The 23,129-nt window shown below is 40.0% G+C and overlaps 1 protein-coding gene across 3 annotated transcripts in view; it reads left to right on the forward strand.

Annotated features, from left to right (window-relative positions):
- Nucleotides 1-23,129, forward strand: part of LOC129817767 (ryanodine receptor 3-like) — a 295,018-nt gene that overhangs the window by 73,632 nt on the left and 198,257 nt on the right. For all 3 annotated transcript variants that reach the window (XM_055873310.1, XM_055873311.1, XM_055873312.1), the window contains 4 exons: nt 7,897-8,064; nt 10,976-11,097; nt 13,859-14,042; nt 14,644-14,779. In XM_055873310.1, the coding sequence (XP_055729285.1) occupies nt 7,897-8,064; nt 10,976-11,097; nt 13,859-14,042; nt 14,644-14,779 (610 nt within the window). The remainder of the gene's footprint in view (nt 1-7,896; nt 8,065-10,975; nt 11,098-13,858; nt 14,043-14,643; nt 14,780-23,129) is intronic.

Consider the following 23,129-nt stretch of genomic DNA (forward strand, 5'->3'; position numbering starts at 1 on the left):
GCTGGTCTTTAATCTGTTTCCCTCGATACCAGCTGGTCTTTAATCTGTTTCCCTCTATACCAACCGGTCTTTAATCTGTTTCCCTCTATACCAGCTGATCTTTAATCTGTTTCCCTCGATACCAGCTGGTCTTTAATCTGTTTCCCTCTATACCAACCGGTCTTTAATCTGTTTCCCTCTATACCAGCTGGTCTTTAATCTGTTTCCCTCTATACCAGCTGGTCTTTAATCTGTTTCCCTCTATACCAGCTGGTCTTTAATCTGTTTCCCTCGATACCAGCTGGTCTTTAATCTGTTTCCCTCTATACCAGCTGGTCTTTAATCTGTTTCCCTCGATACCAGCTGGTCTTTAATATGTTTCCCTCGATACCAGCTGGTCTTTCATCTGTTTCCCTCTATACCAGCTGGTCTTTAATCTGTTTCCCTCTATACCAGCTGGTCTTTAATCTGTTTCCCTCGATACCAGCTGGTCTTTAATCTGTTTCCCTCTATACCAGCTGGTCTTTAATCTGTTTCCCTCGATACCAGCTGGTCTTTAATCTGTTTCCCTCGATTCCAGCTGGTCTTTAATATGTTTCCCTCTATACCAGCTGGTCTTTAATCTGTTTCCCTCGATTCCAGCTGGTCTTTAATCTGTTTCCCTCGATACCAGCTGGTCTTTAATCTGTTTCCCTCTATACCAGCTGGTCTTTAATCTGTTTCCCTCTATACCTGATGGTCTTTAATCTGTTTCCCTCTATACCAGCTGGTCTTTAATCTGTTTCCCTCTATACCAGCTGGTATTTAATCTGTTTCCCTCGATTCCAGCTGGTCTTTAATCTGTTTCCCTCTATACCAGCTGGTCTTTAATCTCTTTCCCTCGATTCCAGCTGGTCTTTAATCTGTTTCCCTCTATACCAGCTGGTCTTTAATCTGTTTCCCTCGATTCCAGCTGGTCTTTAATCTGTTTCCCTCGATACTAGCTGGTCTTTAATCTGTTTCCCTTGATACTAGCTGGTCTTTAATCTGTTTCCCTCTATACCAGCTGGTCTTTAATCTGTTTCCCTCAATTCCAGCTAGTCTTTAATCTGTTTCCCTCGATTCCAGCTGGTCTTTAATCTGTTTCCCTCTATACCAGCTGGTCTTTAATCTGTTTCCCTCGATACCAGCTGGTCTTTAATCTGTTTCCCTCTATACCAGCTGGTCTTTAATCTGTTTCCCTCGATTCCAGCTGGTCTTTAATCTGTTTCCTTCTATACCAGCTGGTCTTTAATCTGTTTCCCTCTATACCAACCGGTCTTTAATCTGTTTCCCTCTATACCAGCTGGTCTTTAATCTGTTTCCCTCTATACCAGCTGGTCTTTAATCTGTTTCCCTCTATACCAGCTGGTCTTTAATCTGTTTCCCTCGATACCAGCTGGTCTTTAATCTGTTTCCCTCTATACCAGCTGGTCTTTAATCTGTTTCCCTCGATACCAGCTGGTCTTTAATATGTTTCCCTCGATACCAGCTGGTCTTTCATCTGTTTCCCTCTATACCAGCTGGTCTTTAATCTGTTTCCCTCTATACCAGCTGGTCTTTAATCTGTTTCCCTCGATACCAGCTGGTCTTTAATCTGTTTCCCTCTATACCAGCTGGTCTTTAATCTGTTTCCCTCAATACCAGCTGGTCTTTAATCTGTTTCCCTCGATTCCAGCTGGTCTTTAATATGTTTCCCTCTATACCAGCTGGTCTTTAATCTGTTTCCCTCGATTCCAGCTGGTCTTTAATCTGTTTCCCTCTATACCAGCTGGTCTTTAATCTGTTTCCCTCTATACCAGCTGGTCTTTAATCTGTTTCCCTCTATACCAGCTGGTCTTTAATCTGTTTACCTTTATACCACCTGGTCTTTAATCTGTTTACCTTTATACCAGCTGGTCTTTAATCTGTTTCCCTCTATACCAGCTGGTCTTTAATCTGTTTCCCTCTATACCAGCTGGTCTTTAATCTGTTTCCCTCGATTCAAGCTGGTCTTTAATCTGTTTCCCTCTATACCAGCTGGTCTTTAATCTGTTTCCCTCTATACCAGCTGGTCTTTAATCTGTTTCCCCCTATACCAGCTGGTCTTTAATCTGTTTCCCTCTATACCAGCTGGTCTTTAATCTGTTTCCCTCGATTCCAGCTGGTCTTTCATCTGTTTCCCTCTATACCAGCTGGTCTTTAATCTGTTTCCCTCTATACCAGCTGGTCTTTAATCTGTTTCCCTCTATACCAGCTGGTCTTTAATCTGTTTCCCTCGATTCCAGCTGGTCTTTAATCTGTTTCCCTCTATACCAGCTGGTCTTTAATCTGTTTCCCTCTATACCAGCTGGTCTTTAATCTGTTTCCCTCTATACCAGCTGGTCTTTAATCTGTTTCCCTCGATACCAGCTGGTCTTTAATCTGTTTCCCTCTATACCAGCTGGTCTTTAATCTGTTTCCCTCTATACCAGCTGGTCTTTAATCTGTTTCCCTCTATACCAGCTGGTCTTTAATCTGTTTCCCTCTATACCAGCTGGTCTTTAATCTGTTTCCCTCTATACCAGCTGGTCTTTAATCTGTTTCCCTCGATTCCAGCTGGTCTTTCATCTGTTTCCCTCTATACCAGCTGGTCTTTAATCTGTTTCCCTCTATACCAGCTGGTCTTTAATCTGTTTCCCTCTATACCAGCTGGTCTTTAATCTGTTTCCCTCTATACCAGCTGGTCTTTAATCTGTTTCCCTCGATTCCAGCTGGTCTTTCATCTGTTTCCCTCTATACCAGCTGGTCTTTAATCTGTTTCCCTCTATACCAGCTGGTTTTTAATCTGTTTCCCTCGATTCCAGCTGGTCTTTAATATGTTTCCCTCGATTCCAGCTGGTCTTTAATCTGTTTCCCTCTATACCAGCTGGTCTTTAATCTGTTTCCCTCTATACCAGCTGGTCTTTAATCTGTTTCCCTCTATACCAGCTGGTCTTTAATCTGTTTCCCTCGATACCAGCTGGTCTTTAATCTGTTTCCCTCGATACCAGCTGGTCGTTAATCTGTTTCCCTCTATACCAGCTGGTCTTTAATCTGTTTCCCTCTATACCAGCTGGTCTTTAATCTGTTTCCCTCTTTACCAGCTGGTCTTTAATCTGTTTCCCTCTATACCAGCTGGTCTTTAATCTGTTTCCCTCGATTCCAGCTGGTGTTTAATCTGTTTACCTCTATACCAGCTGTTCTTTAATCTGTTTCCCTCTATACCAGCTGGTATTTAATCTGTTTCCCTCTATACCACCTGGTCTTTAATCTGTCTCCCTCTATACCAGCTGGTCTTTAATCTGTTTCCCTCTATACCACCTGGTCTTTAATCTGTTTACCTTTATACCAGCTGGTCTTTAATCTGTTTACCTCTATACCAGCTGGTCTTTAATCTGTCTCCCTCGATACTAGCTGGTCTTTAATCTGTTTCCCTCGATTCCAGCTGGTCTTTAATCTGTTTCCCTCGATACTAGCTGGTCTTTAATCTGTTTCCCTCTATACCACCTGGTCTTTAATCTGTCTCCCTCTATACCAGCTGGTCTTTAATCTGTTTCCCTCTATACCACCTGGTCTTTAATCTGTTTACCTTTATACCAGCTGGTCTTTAATCTGTTTACCTCTATACCAGCTGGTCTTTAATCTGTCTCCCTCGATACTAGCTGGTCTTTAATCTGTTTCCCTCGATTCCAGCTGGTCTTTAATCTGTTTCCCTCGATACTAGCTGGTCTTTAATCTGTTTACCTTTATACCAGCTGGTCTTTAATCTGTTTACCTCTATACCAGCTGGTCTTTAATCTGTCTCCCTCGATACTAGCTGGTCTTTAATCTGTTTCCCTCGATTCCAGCTGGTCTTTAATCTGTTTCCCTCAATACTAGCTGGTCTTTAATCTGTTTCCCTTGATACTAGCTGGTCTTTAATCTGTTTCCCTCTATACCAGCTGGTCTTTAATCTGTTTCCCTCGATTCCAGCTGGTCTTTAATCTGTTTCCCTCGATTCCAGCTGGTCTTTCATCTGTTTCCCTCTATACCAGCTGGTCTTTAATCTGTTTCCCTCTATACCAGCTGGTCTTTAATCTGTTTCCCTCTATACCAGCTGGTCTTTAATCTGTTTCCCTCTATACCAGCTGGTCTTTAATCTGTTTCCCTCGATTCCAGCTGGTCTTTCATCTGTTTCCCTCTATACCAGCTGGTCTTTAATCTGTTTCCCTCTATACCAGCTGGTCTTTAATCTGTTTCCCTCGATTCCAGCTGGTCTTTAATATGTTTCCCTCGATTCCAGCTGGTCTTTAATCTGTTTCCCTCTATACCAGCTGGTCTTTAATCTGTTTCCCTCTATACCAGCTGGTCTTTAATCTGTTTCCCTCTATACCAGCTGGTCTTTAATCTGTTTCCCTCGATACCAGCTGGTCTTTAATCTGTTTCCCTCGATACCAGCTGGTCTTTAATCTGTTTCCCTCTATACCAGCTGGTCTTTAATCTGTTTCCCTCGATACCAGCTGGTCTTTAATCTGTTTCCCTCTTTACCAGCTGGTCTTTAATCTGTTTCCCTCTATACCAGCTGGTCTTTAATCTGTTTCCCTCGATTCCAGCTGGTGTTTAATCTGTTTACCTCGATACCAGCTGTTCTTTAATCTGTTTCCCTCTATACCAGCTGGTCTTTAATCTGTTTCCCTCTATACCACCTGGTCTTTAATCTGTCTCCCTCTATACCAGCTGGTCTTTAATCTGTTTCCCTCTATACCACCTGGTCTTTAATCTGTTTACCTTTATACCAGCTGGTCTTTAATCTGTTTACCTCTATACCAGCTGGTCTTTAATCTGTCTCCCTCGATACTAGCTGGTCTTTAATCTGTTTCCCTCGATTCCAGCTGGTCTTTAATCTGTTTCCCTCGATACTAGCTGGTCTTTAATCTGTTTCCCTTGATACTAGCTGGTCTTTAATCTGTTTCCCTCTATACCAGCTGGTCTTTAATCTGTTTCCCTCAATTCCAGCTAGTCTTTAATCTGTTTCCCTCGATTCCAGCTGGTCTTTAATCTGTTTCCCTCTATACCAGCTGGTCTTTAATCTGTTTCCCTCGATACCAGCTGGTCTTTAATCTGTTTCCCTCTATACCAGCTGGTCTTTAATCTGTTTCCCTCGATTCCAGCTGGTCTTTAATCTGTTTCCCTGTATACCAGCTGGTCTTTAATCTGTTTCCCTCTATACTAGCTGGTCTTTAATCTGTTTCCCTCGATTCCAGCTGGTCTTTAATATGTTTCCCTCGATTCCAGCTGGTCTTTAATCTGTTTCCCTCTATACCAGCTGGTCTTTAATCTGTTTCCCTCTATACCAGCTGGTCTTTAATCTGTTTCCCTCTATACCAGCTGGTCTTTAATCTGTTTCCCTCGATACCAGCTGGTCTTTAATCTGTTTCCCTCGATACCAGCTGGTCTTTAATCTGTTTCCCTCTATACCAGCTGGTCTTTAATCTGTTTCCCTCTATACCAGCTGGTCTTTAATCTGTTTCCCTCTTTACCAGCTGGTCTTTAATCTGTTTCCCTCTATACCAGCTGGTCTTTAATCTGTTTCCCTCGATTCCAGCTGGTGTTTAATCTGTTTACCTCGATACCAGCTGTTCTTTAATCTGTTTCCCTCTATACCAGCTGGTCTTTAATCTGTTTCCCTCTATACCACCTGGTCTTTAATCTGTCTCCCTCTATACCAGCTGGTCTTTAATCTGTTTCCCTCTATACCACCTGGTCTTTAATCTGTTTACCTTTATACCAGCTGGTCTTTAATCTGTTTACCTCTATACCAGCTGGTCTTTAATCTGTCTCCCTCGATACTAGCTGGTCTTTAATCTGTTTCCCTCGATTCCAGCTGGTCTTTAATCTGTTTCCCTCGATACTAGCTGGTCTTTAATCTGTTTCCCTTGATACTAGCTGGTCTTTAATCTGTTTCCCTCTATACCAGCTGGTCTTTAATCTGTTTCCCTCAATTCCAGCTAGTCTTTAATCTGTTTCCCTCGATTCCAGCTGGTCTTTAATCTGTTTCCCTCTATACCAGCTGGTCTTTAATCTGTTTCCCTCGATACCAGCTGGTCTTTAATCTGTTTCCCTCTATACCAGCTGGTCTTTAATCTGTTTCCCTCGATTCCAGCTGGTCTTTAATCTGTTTCCCTGTATACCAGCTGGTCTTTAATCTGTTTCCCTCTATACTAGCTGGTCTTTAATCTGTTTCCCTCGATACCAGCTGGTCTTTAATCTGTTTCCCTCTATACCAACCGGTCTTTAATCTGTTTCCCTCTATACCAGCTGGTCTTTAATCTGTTTCCCTCGATACCAGCTGGTCTTTAATCTGTTTCCCTCTATACCAACCGGTCTTTAATCTGTTTCCCTCTATACCAGCTGGTCTTTAATCTGTTTCCCTCTATACCAGCTGGTCTTTAATCTGTTTCCCTCTATACCAGCTGGTCTTTAATCTGTTTCCCTCTATACCAGCTGGTCTTTAATCTGTTTCCCTCTATACCAGCTGGTCTTTAATCTGTTTCCCTCGATACCAGCTGGTCTTTAATATGTTTCCCTCGATACCAGCTGGTCTTTAATCTGTTTCCCTCTATACCAGCTGGTCTTTAATCTGTCTCCCTCTATACCAGCTGGTCTTTAATCTGTCTCCCTCTATACCAGCTGGTCTTTAATCTGTTTCCCTCTATACCACCTGGTCTTTAATCTGTTTACCTTTATACCAGCTGGTCTTTAATCTGTTTACCTCTATACCAGCTGGTCTTTAATCTGTCTCCCTCTATACCAGCTGGTCTTTAATCTGTTTCCCTCTATACCACCTGGTCTTTAATCTGTTTACCTTTATACCAGCTGGTCTTTAATCTGTTTACCTTTATACCAGCTGGTCTTTAATCTGTTTACCTCTATACCAGCTGGTCTTTAATCTGTTTCCCTCTATACCACCTGGTCTTTAATCTGTTTACCTTTATACCAGCTGGTCTTTAATATGTTTCCCTCTATACCAGCTGGTCTTTAATCTGTTTACCTCTATACCAGCTGGTCTTTAATCTGTCTCCCTCTATACCAGCTGGTCTTTAATCTGTTTCCCTCTATACCAGCTGGTCTTTAATCTGTCTCCCTCTATACCAGCTGGTCTTTAATCTGTTTCCCTCTATACCAGCTGGTCTTTAATCTGTTTCCCTCTATACCAGCTGGTCTTTAATCTGTTTCCCTCTATACCAGCTGGTCTTTAATCTGTTTCCCTCTATACCACCTGGTCTTTAATCTGTTTCCCTCTATACCAGCTGGTCTTTAATCTGTTTACCTCTATACCAGCTGGTCTTTAATCTGTCTCCCTCTATACCAGCTGGTCTTTAATCTGTCTCCCTCTATACCAGCTGGTCTTTAATCTGTCTCCCTCTATACCAGCTGGTCTTTAATCTGTCTCCCTCTATACCAGCTGGTCTTTAATCTGTTTCCCTCTATACCAGCTGGTCTTTAATCTGTTTCCCTCGATACCAGCTGGTCTTTAATCTGTTTCCCTCGATACCAGCTGGTCTTTAATCTGTTTCCCTCTATACCAGCTGGTCTTTAATCTGTTTCCCTCGATACCAGCTGGTCTTTAATCTGTTTCCCTCTATACCAGCTGGTCTTTAATCTCTTTACCTTTATACCACCTGGTCTATAGCTACTCTCTGCTGTACTCAGCAGCCTGAAGCTATCTCTGATGAGGCCTGAATGGGTTCTGTGTGTGTGTGTGTGTGTGTCTGTGTGTGTGTGTGTGTCTGTGTGTGTGTGTGTGTGTGTGTGCGTGTGCGTGTGCGTGCCACGTGTGTATATGCGTGTGCGCATACATGTTTGTGTGTGTCTGTTTGTGTGTATGCCTGCGTCTGCGTGTGTGTCTCTCTCCCACAGGAAAAGATTGAGTCTGGTACAAAGAACCGGGACATTGAAGGCATGGGAGTAGCAGAGATCAAGTACGGGGACTCAGCCTGCTTCGTCATGCATGTGGCTACAGGGCTGTGGTTGTCCTACCAGACGCCTGACGCTAAAGCCTCCCGTATAGGACCCCTCAAGAGAAGGGTGAGTTATTACACTGGTTCACTGTTCTAATAGTGTGGATAAATCGTCAAAATGTGGTCCTTTCAACGACTTTGTGTTTGAATAATAATTGAATAATGTACCAAGGCTACTTTCATTACAAAGTTGTCTTTTACATAATTATAAACTTGTCCCTGTCATGTAGCTACTCTATCATGACTTTGGCAAGCAGAAGGAGTGTGTCTGGCCAATGAAATCACTTTAAGTAGTGGGTGAGTGTAGGAATTGGGTCGACCCGGGTTCTCTCTCAGCAGGATAACCAGGAAGTCGTCACCATAATCAGATTATCACATTAGTGAGTTTTCATGACTTTCTACTACTGTAAGTAGTGGGATAATCTAGTGTGGATATTGGGACAGACTGTAGATGAAACCAGAGTCCCCATAATGAGAGGACTTTATACAGACGATTAGACGTTAGTGTCATAGCTTCCCACTGGGAGTCACATCTTACCAGCTGGCGTGTTGTCAAGGCCACCTGGCCCGTGAGCAGAACAGAGGTGGCGTTTGTTGTCTCTGGATGCCTTCCCAGGATGCGCTGCATTCCATCCAGCGGAGAGAGAGAGAGAGAGGAGAGGGAGAAAGATAGGTATGGAGGGAGAGAGGGTATAGTCTAGTCTACAGATAGGGGATGAGGGAGAGAGAGGAGAGAGGGAGACAGGGTATAGTCTAGTCTACGGATAGGGGATGAGGGAGAGAGAGAGAGAGAACGGTGACGATGAGAAAGGGAGAACGATTGGAATAGTGAGGGAAAGAGAAAGAGTGGGGAGAGAAAGAGGGGGGAGGGAAGGAGTACTGAGAGCCATGGGGGAGCCAGGAGTTGATCCCCACTTTCTCAGAAAAGCTAACTGTCACTAACTGTCACCATCCTTCTCTCATTATCACGTCTAAATGAGTTCCTCGTGTGTCCTGACCTATCCTGGGGGAGGGAGAACTCACAGCCCAGGCAGCTACTCTTACACCTTGCTTGATTGGGTGTGATATCATACTTTACATCGGCTAATACCAGAGGTGACACTGATACTAGTGACAATAAATGACAGGGGACACATTTTAGATTCTCTATCAACGTGCACCTTCTACTCTGTAGTTAAATGGAATGCTGTATTTATTGGTTATCAGACGTAATTGAATGCTGTATTTATTGGTTATCAGATGTAATTGAATACTGTATTTATTGGTTATCAGATGTAATTGAATGCTGTATTTATTGGTTATCAGATGTAATTGAATGCTGTATTTATTGGTTATCAGATGTAATTGAATGCTATATTTATTGGTTATCAGATGTAATTGAATACTGTATTTATTGGTTATCAGATGTAATTGAATACTGTATTTATTGGTTATCAGATATAATTGAATGCTGTATTTATTGGTTATCAGATGTAATTGAATACTGTATTTATTGGTTATCAGATGTAATTGAATACTGTATTTATTGGCTATCAGATGTAATTGAATACTGTATTTATTGGCTATCAGATGTAATTGAATACTGTATTTATTGGTTATCAGATGTAATTGAATACTGTATTTATTGGCTATCAGATGTAATTGAATACTGTATTTATTGGTTATCAGATGTAATTGAATGCTGTATTTATTGGCTATCAGATGTAATTGAATGCTGTATTTATTGGTTATCAGACGTAATTGAATGCTGTATTTATTGGTCATCAGACGTAATTGAATGCTGTATTTATTGGTTATTAGATGTAATTGAATGCTGTATTTATTGGTTATTAGATGTAATTGAATGCTGTATTTATTGAATGCTGTATTTATTGGTTATCAGACGTAATTGAATGCTGTATTTATTGGTTATCAGATGTAATTGAATGCTGTATTTATTGAATGCTGTATTTATTGGTTATCAGACGTAATTGAATGCTGTATTTATTGGTTATCAGATGTAATTGAATACTGTATTTATTGAATGCTGTATTTATTGGTTATTAGATGTAATTGAATGCTGTATTTATTGGTTATTAGATGTAATTGAATGCTGTATTTATTGAATGCTGTATTTATTGGTTATTAGATGTAATTGAATGCTGTATTTATTGGTTATTAGATGTAATTGAATGCTGTATTTATTGAATGCTGTATTTATTGGTTATCAGACGTAATTGAATGCTGTATTTATTGGTTATCAGATGTAATTGAATACTGTATTTATTGAATGCTGTATTTATTGGTTATCAGACGTAATTGAATGCTGTATTTATTGGTTATCAGATGTAATTGAATACTGTATTTATTGGTTATCAGACGTAATTGAATGCTGTATTTATTGGTTATCAGATGTAATTGAATGCTGTATTTATTGGTTATTAGATGTAATTGAATGCTGTATTTATTGGTTATTAGATGTAATTGAATGCTGTATTTATTGAATGCTGTATTTATTGGTTATCAGACGTAATTGAATGCTGTATTTATTGGTTATCAGATGTAATTGAATGCTGTATTTATTGAATGCTGTATTTATTGGTTATCAGATGTAATTGAATGCTGTATTTATTGAATGCTATATTTATTGGTTATCAGATGTAATTAAATGCTGTATTTATTGGCTATGAGATGTAATTGAATGCTGTATTTATTGGTTATCAGATGTAATTGTCCACATCCAGGGGTCGGCAGAGCCAGGTTTGATTCATTTCTGGAGGCTTGGTAGTGTACAGGACTGTACTGTTGTGCTGTTTTGTTGTACTGTGTATACTGCTTAAACCCAGAGTTGTGTATGTTAGGGTAATGTCTGAATTGTGTATGCTAGGGTAATGTCTGAGTTGTGTATGCTAGGGTAATGTCTGAGTTGTGTATGTTAGGGTAATGTCTGAGTTGTGTATGCTAGGGTAATGTCTGAGTTGTGTTTGTCTCTGCTCCAGGCCTGTCTGCATGCTGAGGGTCACATGGACGACGGTCTGACCCTTCAGCGTTGTCAACACGAGGAGGCACGGGCTGTACGCATCATCAGGAACACCACAGTCCTCTTCAGCCACTTCATCAAGTACGTAGGACTCACCTGTATGTTTAGAGGGCTCACCTGTATGTCTAGAGGGCTCACCTATATGTCTAGAGGGCTCACCTGTATGTCTAGAGGGCTCACCTGTATGTCTAGAGGGCTCACCTATATGTCTAGAGGGCTCACCTGTATGTCTAGAGGGCTCACCTGTATGTCTAGAGGGCTCACCTGAATGTCTAGAGGGCTCACCTGTATGTCCAGAGGGCTCACCTGTATGTCTAGAGGGCTCACCTGCATGTCTAGAGGGCTTACCTGTATGTCCAGAGGGCTCACCTGTATGTTTAGAGGGCTCACCTGTATGTCTAGAGGGCTCACCTGTATGTCTAGAGGGCTCACCTGTATGTCTAGAGGGCTCACCTGTATGTCTAGAGGGCTCACCTGTATGTCTAGAGGGCTCACCTGTATGTCCAGAGGGCTCACCTGTATGTCCACAGGGCTCACCTGTATGTCCACAGGGCTCACCTGTATGTCCAGAGGGCTCACCTGTATGTCTAGAGGGCTCACCTGTATGTCCAGAAGGCTCACCTGTATGTCCAGAGGGCTCACCTGTATGTCTAGAGGGCTCACCTATATGTCCAGAGGGCTCACCTGTATGTCCAGAGGGCTCACCTGTATGTCTAGAGGGCTCACCTGTATGTCCAGAGGGCTCACCTGTATGTCTAGAGGGCTCACCTGTATGTCCAGAGGGCTCACCTGTATGTCTAGAGGGCTCACCTGTATGTCTAGAGGGCTCACCTGTATGTCCAGAGGGCTCACCTGTATGTCTAGAGGGCTCACCTGTATGTCTAGAGGGCTCACCTGTATGTCCAGAGGGCTCACCTGTATGTCTAGAGGGCTCACCTGTATGTCCAGAGGGCTCACCTGTATGTCTAGAGGGCTCACCTGTATGTCTAGACGGCTCACCTGTATGTCTAGAGGGCTCACCTGTATGTCTAGAGGGCTCACCTGTTTGTGCAGAGGGCTCACCTGTATGTCTAGAGGGCTCACCTGTATGTGCAGAGGGCTCACCTGTATGTCCAGAGGGCTCACCTGTATGTCCAACATGGACAGGTTGAATGAGGAGAATGGCCCTGTTTTCCAGTTACTATGGATTGTGATACTGTGTGTCAGTTAATGTGTATTATGTGATACTGTGTGTCGGTTAATGTGTATATTGTGGTACTGTGTGTCAGTTAATGTGTATATTGTGGTACTGTGTGTCGGTTAATGTGTATATTGTTGTACTGTGTGTTGGTTAATGTGTATATTGTGGTACTGTGTGTCGGTTAATGTGTATTATGTGGTACTGTGTGTTGGTTAATGTGTATATTGTGGTACTGTGTGTCGGTTAATGTGTATTATGTGGTACTGTGTGTTGGTTAATGTGTATATTGTGGTACTGTGTGTTGGTTAATGTGTATATTGTGGTACTGTGTGTCGGTTAATGTGTATATTGTGATACTGTGTGTCGGTTAATGTGTATTATGTGGTACTGTGTGTCGGTTAATGTGTATTATGTGGTACTGTGTGTCGGTTAATGTGTATTATGTGATACTGTGTGTCAGTTAATGTGTATATTGTTGTACTGTGTGTTGGTTAATGTGTATTATGTGGTACTGTGTGTCGGTTAATGTGTATTATGTGGTACTGTGTGTTGGTTAATGTGTATTATGTGATACTGTGTGTCGGTTAATGTGTATATTGTTGTACTGTGTGTTGGTTAATGTGTATATTGTTGTACTGTGTGTCGGTTAATGTGTATATTGTGCGTTCCTGCTCGAGGCCTTCATCGAAACACGTGGGTCTGCTGCGTTGGTAACCATGACAGTTTAACCATCATCTCTTCCAGAAAGTACAGAACACAGTTGAGCTAATTTGGGCTTAAAAAAGGGATACTTTGAGAGTTTGGTCATTTTTGTTATACCTTCCCAGAGTCAGATGAACTCATGGATACCAGTTTTATGTCTCTGTGTGTCCTGTACGAAGGAAGTTAGAGGTAGTGCAATGCCTGGAAGTCTATGGGTGTCTACTAGCGTGCTAAAACTACCTCTAACTTCCTTTATACTGGACACAGAGACATAAAATGGTATCCACTAGTACTTTTGACTCTGGGGAAGGGAGATAAAGGGCCTCATTGCCAAAATCCCCAAATCTCCCTTTAAAGCAGGATCATACATCAGTGGTTCTTATCTTGATTTCTACTGAATACCAAGGTGATTCAAATGAACTGACACAAAAGAGATCCAATCGCAGTTGCAATTTTCCTGCTTTTCTGTGATCAGGCACATCAAATTAGCCTACAGGTGGGTTCACGTCTAGTGGATGATATCGGCAGACCTAGTGGATGATATCGGCAGACCTAGTGGATGATATCGGTGATGGTCTGCTGTAGAACTTGCGTGATGTAATTTGAGACAGTTGTGGAAAAGTGCTATTAATGTAGCGTATTATCAGTGCAGTCAATTGGCTTTATGTCGCTCTCTTTTTCCCACTCTCTATCTCTCTCTCTCTCTCTTCCTCTTTCCCGTCTCCCACCCTGCCCCTCTCCCTCTCCCCGCCCCTCTCTCTCTCTTCCTCTTTCCCGTCTCCCTCCCTGCCCCTCTCTCCCCACACCCTCTTTCTCACCTCTCTCCACCTCTCCTCCCTCCCTCCCTTCCCTCTCCCCCCACCTCTCTCCCCCTCTCTCTCCCCACACCCTCTTTCTCACCTCCCTCCACCTCCATTCCCTCCCTCTCACCCTCTCTCCTCCCTCCCCCCTCTCCTCTAGGGGTCTGGACAGTATAGGAAGGAATAAGAACGTGGAGGTGTCTCTGCCTAACTTTGACGAGGTGTTGCAGACGCTGGATGATCTGATTGAGTATTTCAAACAGCCCGACTCAGAGCTGGAACACGAGGAGAAACAGACTCTGCTGAGATCTCTCATCAAACGACAGGACCTCTTCAAAGAGGAGGTGAGCGCCCAGGGCTCCGGGACCTCAGGTTTAATGAGGGTTAAAGGATCACGTTTGACTGCTTCGTAGCCGTAGTACTTCTCCGCCGCTGACCTGTCAAGTTGTAACTTTTTTCAGTGTACAGTTTCGTATTTTATTTTTTGCAGGTTCCTGAAACATTAGCATTTCAAAATACAGAGGCAATTAGCAAGCAAGCAGAAGCCTCATTTTATATTCTCCAACCTGAAAGAGACTCTACTGCATATGCAAATGCATCTCTTTTCATGTAGGAAGTTCTAGGAACATGCACCACTGTGATGGACTCATACAACGTCTCATTATAGCACCCTAATTACTATATAGTGCACTACTTCTGATCAGGGTCCATAAAGCCCTGGTCAAATATAGTGCACTACTTCTGGTCAGGGTCCATAAAGCTCTGGTCAAATATAGTACACTACTTCTGACCAGGGTCCATAAATCTCTGGTCAAATATAGTACACTACTTCTGACCAGGGTCCATAAATCTCTGGTCAAATATAGTGCACGACATAGTGAATAGGGTTATTTTGGGGATGCAGCCCTTGTATGACCACCCCGGTGTGTTGTGCGTGTGTTTCAGGGCATGCTGACCCTGCTGGTGATGTGCATCGACCGGCTCAACCTGTACAACAGCGCCGCCCACTTTGGAGAGCATGCTGGGGAAAAGGCTGGGGCGGCATGGAAGAACATCCTCAACCTACTCTACCAACTACTGGGTAAGAGAACCTTTAGGGTGATGGATGCACACAGGAACACATATACACACAGGAACACACACACACCTCCCTGAGCCCCATTTGGAGAGCAGCTCTGTTGACAGGACTGACATCTCAGTTATTTTGTGGTCAGTCACAGGGGAGAGAGAGAAGAGAGAGAGAGAAAGAGAGAGAAGAGAGAGAGAGAAAGAGACGAGAGGGGAGAGAGAGACAGAGAGAAAGAGAGAGGAGAGAGAGACAGAGACAGAGAGAAAGAGAGAGAGAGAAATAGACGGATAGACAGAGAGAGACAGAGAGACAGAGACAAGAGAGAGAAAGAGAAAGAGAAAGAGAGAAGGAGACGAGAGGGGAAAGAGAGACAGAGAGAGACAGAGAGAAAGAGAGAGAGAGAGAGACAGAGAGACAGAGACAAGAGAGAGAGAGAGAGAGAGAGACAGAGAGAGAGAGAGAGAGAGAGAGACAGAGAGAGAAAGAGAAGGGATGAAGCTTCATCACATGAATAAAAGTGTGACCGGTTCTTAACACCCTATCCTGTCTGCCTTCTGGGTACAGTGATGTCATGATGAAGTGTTGAGGCACCCCATTCGTCCCAAATAGCACCCTATTCCCTATGCAGTGCACTAGTTTTTACCACAGCCCATAGGCATATATACGAATGACCCCTTAAAAAGTTTCAGTAAGTGTTGTCCACCTTTTGTTGTGTTGATGTCCTAGAAACAGGCCCATGGTTTTAACGAGTTCCTCTCAGTTCACCTTGACCTCACTCATATTCATCAGCTGTTCTTCCACACAATAACCCACAACGGGTCACCATGAAGACTGCCAGTGCCTCCCTTTTTTCCATTCTTTCTCAATCCCATTGTTTGTCTCCCTCCCTCCCTCTATCTCTGTCTAGACTAGAGACACTAGACACTCTGCCAGTGCAGTCTGCTGAGAGAGAGAGCGAGAGAGGAGAGAGAGACGGGAGTGTTTTAGAATGTTGTATAGTAGAGTGTTGTATAGTAGAGTGTTGTATAGTAGTGTGTTGTATAGAGTTGTATAGTAGAGTGGTGTATAGTAGAGTGTTGTATAGTAGAGTGTTGTATAGTAGATGTTGTATAGTAGAGTGTTGTGTAGTGTTGTATAGTAGAGTGTTGTATAGTAGAGTGTTGTGTAGTAGAGTGTTGTATAGTGGAGTGTTGTATAGTGGAGTGTTGTATAGTAGATGTTGTATAGTAGAGTGTTGTAGAGTGTTGTATAGTAAAGTGTTGTAAAGTGTTGTATAGTAGATGTTGTATAGTAGATGTTGTATAGTGTTGTACAGTAGAGTGTTGTATAGTGATGTATAGTAGAGTGTTGTATAGTAGAGTGTTGTATAGTAGAGTGTTGTACAATAGCGTGTTGTGTAGTAGAGTGTTGTATAGTAGAGTGCTGTACAGTAGAGTGTTGTATAGTAGAGTGTTGTATAGTGTTGTATAGTAGAGTGTTGTATAGTAGAGTGTTGTATAGTGTTGTACAGTAGAGTGTTGTATAGTAGAGTGTTGTATAGTGTTGTATAGTAGATGTTGTATAGTGTTGTATAGTAGAGTGGTGTATAGTAGAGTGTTGTATAGTAGAGTGTTGTATAGTGTTGTATAGTAGAGTGTTGTATAGTAGAGTGTTGTATAGTGTTGTATAGTAGAGTGTTGTATAGTAGAGTGTTGTATAGTGTTGTACAGTAGAGTGTTGTATAGTAGAGTGTTGTATAGTAGAGTGTTGTACAGTACAGTGTTGTACAGTAGAGTGTTGTATAGTAGAGTGTTGTATAGTAGAGTGTTGTATAGTAGAGTGTTGTACAGTAGAGTGTTGTATAGTAGAGTGTTGTATAGTGCTGTATAGTAGAGTGTTGTATAGTAGAGTGGTGTATAGTGTTGTATAGTAGAGTGTTGTATAGTGTTGTATAGTAGAGTGTTGTATAGTCGAGTGTTGTAGAGTGTTGTATAGTGCTGTATAGTACAGTGTTGTATAGTAGAGTTTTGTATAGTAGAGTATTGTATAGTAGAGTGTTGTATAGTGCTGTATAGTAGAGTGTTGTATAGTAGAGTGTTGTATAGTGTTGTATAGTAGAGTGTTGTATAGTGTTGTATAGTAGAGTGTTGTATAGTAGAGTGTTGTACAGTAGAGTGTTGTATAGTAGAGTGTTGTATAGTAGAGTGTTGTATAGTAGAGTGTTGTATAGTGTTGTATAGTAGAGTTGTTGTATAGTGTTGTATAGTGATGTATAGTAGAGTGTTGTATAGTAGAGTGTTGTAGAGTGTTGTATAGTAGAGTTGTTGTATAGTGTTGTATAGTGATGTATAGTAGAGTGTTGTATAGTAGAGTGTTGTATAGTAGAGTGTTGTATAGTAGAGTGTTGTATAGTAGAGTGTTGTATAGTGTTGTATAGTAGAGTGTTGTAGAGTGTTGTATAGTGCTGTATAGTAGAGTGTTGTATAGTAGAGTGTTGTATAGTAGAGTGTTGTATAGTAGAGTGTTGTATAGTGCTGTATAGTAGAGTGTTGTATAGTAGAGTGTTGTATAGTGTTGTATAGTAGAGTGTTGTATAGTAGAGTGTTGTATAGTGTTGTACAGTAGAGTGTTGTATAGTAGAGTGTTGTATAGTGTTGTATAGTAGAGTGTTGTGTTGTATAGTACAGTGTTGTACAGTAGAGTGTTGTATAGTAGAGTGTTGTATAGTAGAGTGTTGTATAGTAGAGTGTTGTACAGTAGAGTGTTGTATAGTAGTGTTGTATAGTGTTGTATAGTAGAGTGTTGTACAGTAGAGTGTTGTATAGTAGAGTGTTGTATAGTATAGTGTTGTATTGTAGAGTGTTGTATATTAGAGTGTTGAATAGTAGATGTTGTATAGTAGAGTGTTGTATAGTGCTGTATAGTAGAGTGTTGTATAGTAGAGTGTTGTATAGTAGAGTGTTGTATAGTGTAGTGTTGTATAGTAGAGTGTTGTATAGTAGAGTGTTGTAAAGTAGAGTGTTGTATAGTAGAGTGTTGGATAGTAGAGTGTTGTATAGTAGAGTGCTGTACAGTAGAGTGTTGTATAGTAGAGTGTTGTATAGTAGAGTGTTGTATAGTGTTGTATAGTAGAGTGTTGTATAGTGTTGTATAGTAGAGTGTTGTATAGTAGAGTGTTGTACAGTAGAGTGTTGTATAGTAGAGTGTTGTATAGTAGAGTGTTGTATAGTAGAGTGTTGTACAGTATAGTGTTGTATAGTAGAGTGTTGTATAGTGTTGTATAGTAGAGTGTTGTATAGTAGAGTGTTGTATAGTGTTGTACAGTAGAGTGTTGTATAGTAGAGTGTTGTATAGTGTTGTATAGTAGATGTTGTATAGTGTTGTATAGTAGAGTGGTGTATAGTAGAGTGTTGTATAGTAGAGTGTTGTATAGTGTTGTATAGTAGAGTGTTGTATAGTAGAGTGTTGTATAGTGTTGTATAGTAGAGTGTTGTATAGTAGAGTGTTGTATAGTGTTGTACAGTAGAGTGTTGTATAGTAGAGTGTTGTATAGTAGAGTGTTGTACAGTACAGTGTTGTACAGTAGAGTGTTGTATAGTAGAGTGTTGTATAGTAGAGTGTTGTATAGTAGAGTGTTGTACAGTAGAGTGTTGTATAGTAGTGTTGTATATTAGAGTGTTGTACAGTAGAGTGTTGTATAGTAGAGTGTTGTATAGTGCTGTATAGTAGAGTGTTGTATAGTAGAGTGGTGTATAGTGTTGTATAGTAGAGTGTTGTATAGTGTTGTATAGTAGAGTGTTGTATAGTCGAGTGTTGTAGAGTGTTGTATAGTGCTGTATAGTACAGTGTTGTATAGTAGAGTTTTGTATAGTAGAGTATTGTATAGTAGAGTGTTGTATAGTGCTGTATAGTAGAGTATTGTATAGTAGAGTGTTGTATAGTGTTGTATAGTAGAGTGTTGTATAGTGTTGTATAGTAGAGTGTTGTATAGTAGAGTGTTGTACAGTAGAGTGTTGTATAGTAGAGTGTTGTATAGTAGAGTGTTGTATAGTAGAGTGTTGTATAGTGTTGTATAGTAGAGTTGTTGTATAGTGTTGTATAGTGATGTATAGTAGAGTGTTGTATAGTAGAGTGTTGTAGAGTGTTGTATAGTAGAGTTGTTGTATAGTGTTGTATAGTGATGTATAGTAGAGTGTTGTATAGTAGAGTGTTGTATAGTAGAGTGTTGTATAGTAGAGTGTTGTATAGTAGAGTGTTGTATAGTAGAGTGTTGTATAGTGTTGTATAGTAGAGTGTTGTAGAGTGTTGTATAGTGCTGTATAGTAGAGTGTTGTATAGTAGAGTGTTGTATAGTAGAGTGTTGTATAGTGCTGTATAGTAGAGTGTTGTATAGTAGAGTGTTGTATAGTGTTGTATAGTAGAGTGTTGTATAGTAGAGTGTTGTATAGTGTTGTACAGTAGAGTGTTGTATAGTAGAGTGTTGTATAGTGTTGTATAGTAGAGTGTTGTGTTGTATAGTACAGTGTTGTACAGTAGAGTGTTGTATAGTAGAGTGTTGTATAGTAGAGTGTTGTATAGTAGAGTGTTGTACAGTAGAGTGTTGTATAGTAGTGTTGTATAGTGTTGTATAGTAGAGTGTTGTACAGTAGAGTGTTGTATAGTAGAGTGTTGTATAGTATAGTGTTGTATTGTAGAGTGTTGTATATTAGAGTGTTGAATAGTAGATGTTGTATAGTAGAGTGTTGTATAGTGCTGTATAGTAGAGTGTTGTATAGTAGAGTGTTGTATAGTGTAGTGTTGTATAGTAGAGTGTTGTATAGTAGAGTGTTGTAAAGTAGAGTGTTGTATAGTAGAGTGTTGGATAGTAGAGTGTTGTATAGTAGAGTGTTGTATAGTATAGTGTTGTATAGTAGAGTGTTGTATAGTAGAGTGTTGTATAGTAGATGTTGTATAGTAGAGTGTTGTATATTAGAGTGTTTTATAGTAGAGTGTTGTATAGTAGAGTGTTGTATAGTATAGTGTTGTAGAGTGTTGTATAGTAGAGTGTTGTATAGTAGATGTTGTATAGTAGAGTGTTGTATATTAGAGTGTTTTATAGTAGAGTGTTGTAGAGTGTTGTATAGTAGAGTGTTGTATAGTAGAGTGTTGTATAGTATAGTGTTGTATAGTAGAGTGTTGTAGAGTGTTGTATAGTAGAGTGTTGTATAGTAGATGTTGTATAGTATGGTGTTGTATAGTAGAGTGTTGTATAGTAGAGTGTTGTAGAGTGTTGTATAGTAGAGTGTTGTATAGTGTTGTATAGTAGAGTGTTGTATAGTAGAGTGCTGTATAGTAGAGTGTTGTATAGTAGAGTGTTGTAGAGTGTTGTATAGTAGAGTGTTGTATAGTAGAGTGTTGTATAGTAGACTGTTGTACAGAAGAGTGTTGTAGAGTGTTGTAGAGTGTTGTATAGTAGAGTGTTGTATAGTAGAGTGTTGTATAGTAGAGTGTTGTATAGTGTTGTACAGTAGAGTGTTGTATAGTAGAGTGTTGTAGAGTGTTGTAGAGTGTTGTATAGTAGAGTGTTGTATAGTAGAGTGTTGTATAGTAGAGTGTTGTATAGTGTTGTATAGTAGAGTGTTGTATAGTAGAGTGTTGTATCGTGTTGTATAGTAGAGTGTTGTATAGTGTTGTATAGTAGAGTGTTGTATAGTGTTGTATAGTAGAGTGTTGTACAGTAGAGTGTTGTAGAGTGTTGTAGAGTAGAGTGTTGTAGAGTTTTGTATAGTAGAGTGTTGTATAGTAGAGTGTTGTATAGTGTTGTATAGTAGAGTGTTGTATCGTGTTGTATAGTAGCGTGTTGTATAGTAGTGTTGTATAGTGGTGTATAGTAGAGTGTTGTATAGTAGTGTTGTATAGTAGAGTGTTGTATAGTAGTGTGTTGTAGAGTGTTGTATAGTAGAGTGTTGTATAGTAGAGTGTTGTATAGTAGAGTGTTGTAGAGTGTTGCATAGTAGAGTGTTGTAGAGTGTTGTAGAGTGTTGTATGGTAGAGTGTTGTAGAGTGTTGTATAGTAGAGTGTTGTATCGTGTTGTATAGTAGAGTGTTGTATAGTAGAGTGTTGTATAGTAGAGTGTTGTATAGTGTTGTAGAGTAGAGTGTTGTATAGTAGAGTGTTGTAGAGTGTTGTATTGTAGAGTGTTGTATAGTAGAGTGGTGTTTAGTGTTGTATAGTAGAGTGTTGTATAGTAGAGTGTTGTATCGTGTTGTATAGTAGTGTTGTATAGTGTTGTATAGTAGAGTGTTGTATAGTAGAGTGTTGTAGAGTGTTGTATAGTAGAGTGTTGTATAGTAGAGTGTTGTATAGTAGTGTTGTAGAGTGTTGTATAGTAGAGTGTTGTCTAGTAGAGTGTTGTATAGTAGAGTGTTGTAGAGTGTTTTATTGTAGAGTGTTGTATAGTAGAGTGTTGTATAGTAGAGTGTTGTATAGTAGAGTGTTGTATAGTAGAGTGTTGTATAGTAGAGTGTTGTATAGTAGAGTGTTGTATAGTAGAGTGTTGTATAGTAGAGTGTTGTATAGTAGAGTGTTGTATAGTGCTGTATAGTAGAGTGTTGTATAGTAGAGTGTTGTATAGTGTTGTATAGTAGAGTGTTGTATAGTAGAGTGTTGTATAGTGTTGTACAGTAGAGTGTTGTATAGTAGAGTGTTGTATAGTGTTGTATAGTAGAGTGTTGTGTTGTATAGTACAGTGTTGTACAGTAGAGTGTTGTATAGTAGAGTGTTGTATAGTAGAGTGTTGTATAGTAGAGTGTTGTACAGTAGAGTGTTGTATAGTAGTGTTGTATAGTGTTGTATAGTAGAGTGTTGTACAGTAGAGTGTTGTATAGTAGAGTGTTGTATAGTATAGTGTTGTATTGTAGAGTGTTGTATATTAGAGTGTTGAATAGTAGATGTTGTATAGTAGAGTGTTGTATAGTGCTGTATAGTAGAGTGTTGTATAGTAGAGTGTTGTATAGTAGAGTGTTGTATAGTGTAGTGTTGTATAGTAGAGTGTTGTATAGTAGAGTGTTGTAAAGTAGAGTGTTGTATAGTAGAGTGTTGGATAGTAGAGTGTTGTATAGTAGAGTGCTGTACAGTAGAGTGTTGTATAGTAGAGTGTTGTATAGTGTTGTATAGTAGAGTGTTGTATAGTGTTGTATAGTAGAGTGTTGTATAGTAGAGTGTTGTACAGTAGAGTGTTGTATAGTAGAGTGTTGTATAGTAGAGTGTTGTATAGTAGAGTGTTGTACAGTAGAGTGTTGTATAGTAGAGTGTTGTATAGTGTTGTATAGTAGAGTGTTGTATAGTAGAGTGTTGTATAGTGTTGTACAGTAGAGTGTTGTATAGTAGAGTGTTGTATAGTGTTGTATAGTAGATGTTGTATAGTGTTGTATAGTAGAGTGGTGTATAGTAGAGTGTTGTATAGTAGAGTGTTGTATAGTGTTGTATAGTAGAGTGTTGTATAGTAGAGTGTTGTATAGTGTTGTATAGTAGAGTGTTGTATAGTAGAGTGTTGTATAGTGTTGTACAGTAGAGTGTTGTATAGTAGAGTGTTGTATAGTAGAGTGTTGTACAGTACAGTGTTGTACAGTAGAGTGTTGTATAGTAGAGTGTTGTATAGTAGAGTGTTGTATAGTAGAGTGTTGTACAGTAGAGTGTTGTATAGTAGTGTTGTATAGTGTTGTATATTAGAGTGTTGTACAGTAGAGTGTTGTATAGTAGAGTGTTGTATAGTGCTGTATAGTAGAGTGTTGTATAGTAGAGTGGTGTATAGTGTTGTATAGTAGAGTGTTGTATAGTGTTGTATAGTAGAGTGTTGTATAGTCGAGTGTTGTAGAGTGTTGTATAGTGCTGTATAGTACAGTGTTGTATAGTAGAGTTTTGTATAGTAGAGTATTGTATAGTAGAGTGTTGTATAGTGCTGTATAGTAGAGTATTGTATAGTAGAGTGTTGTATAGTGTTGTATAGTAGAGTGTTGTATAGTGTTGTATAGTAGAGTGTTGTATAGTAGAGTGTTGTACAGTAGAGTGTTGTATAGTAGAGTGTTGTATAGTAGAGTGTTGTATAGTAGAGTGTTGTATAGTGTTGTATAGTAGAGTTGTTGTATAGTGTTGTATAGTGATGTATAGTAGAGTGTTGTATAGTAGAGTGTTGTAGAGTGTTGTATAGTAGAGTTGTTGTATAGTGTTGTATAGTGATGTATAGTAGAGTGTTGTATAGTAGAGTGTTGTATAGTAGAGTGTTGTATAGTAGAGTGTTGTATAGTAGAGTGTTGTATAGTAGAGTGTTGTATAGTAGAGTGTTGTATAGTGTTGTATAGTAGAGTGTTGTAGAGTGTTGTATAGTGCTGTATAGTAGAGTGT

This window comes from Salvelinus fontinalis, chromosome 20, assembly GCF_029448725.1.
Source record: "Salvelinus fontinalis isolate EN_2023a chromosome 20, ASM2944872v1, whole genome shotgun sequence".
NCBI classification, from domain to species: Eukaryota; Metazoa; Chordata; class Actinopteri; order Salmoniformes; family Salmonidae; genus Salvelinus; species Salvelinus fontinalis.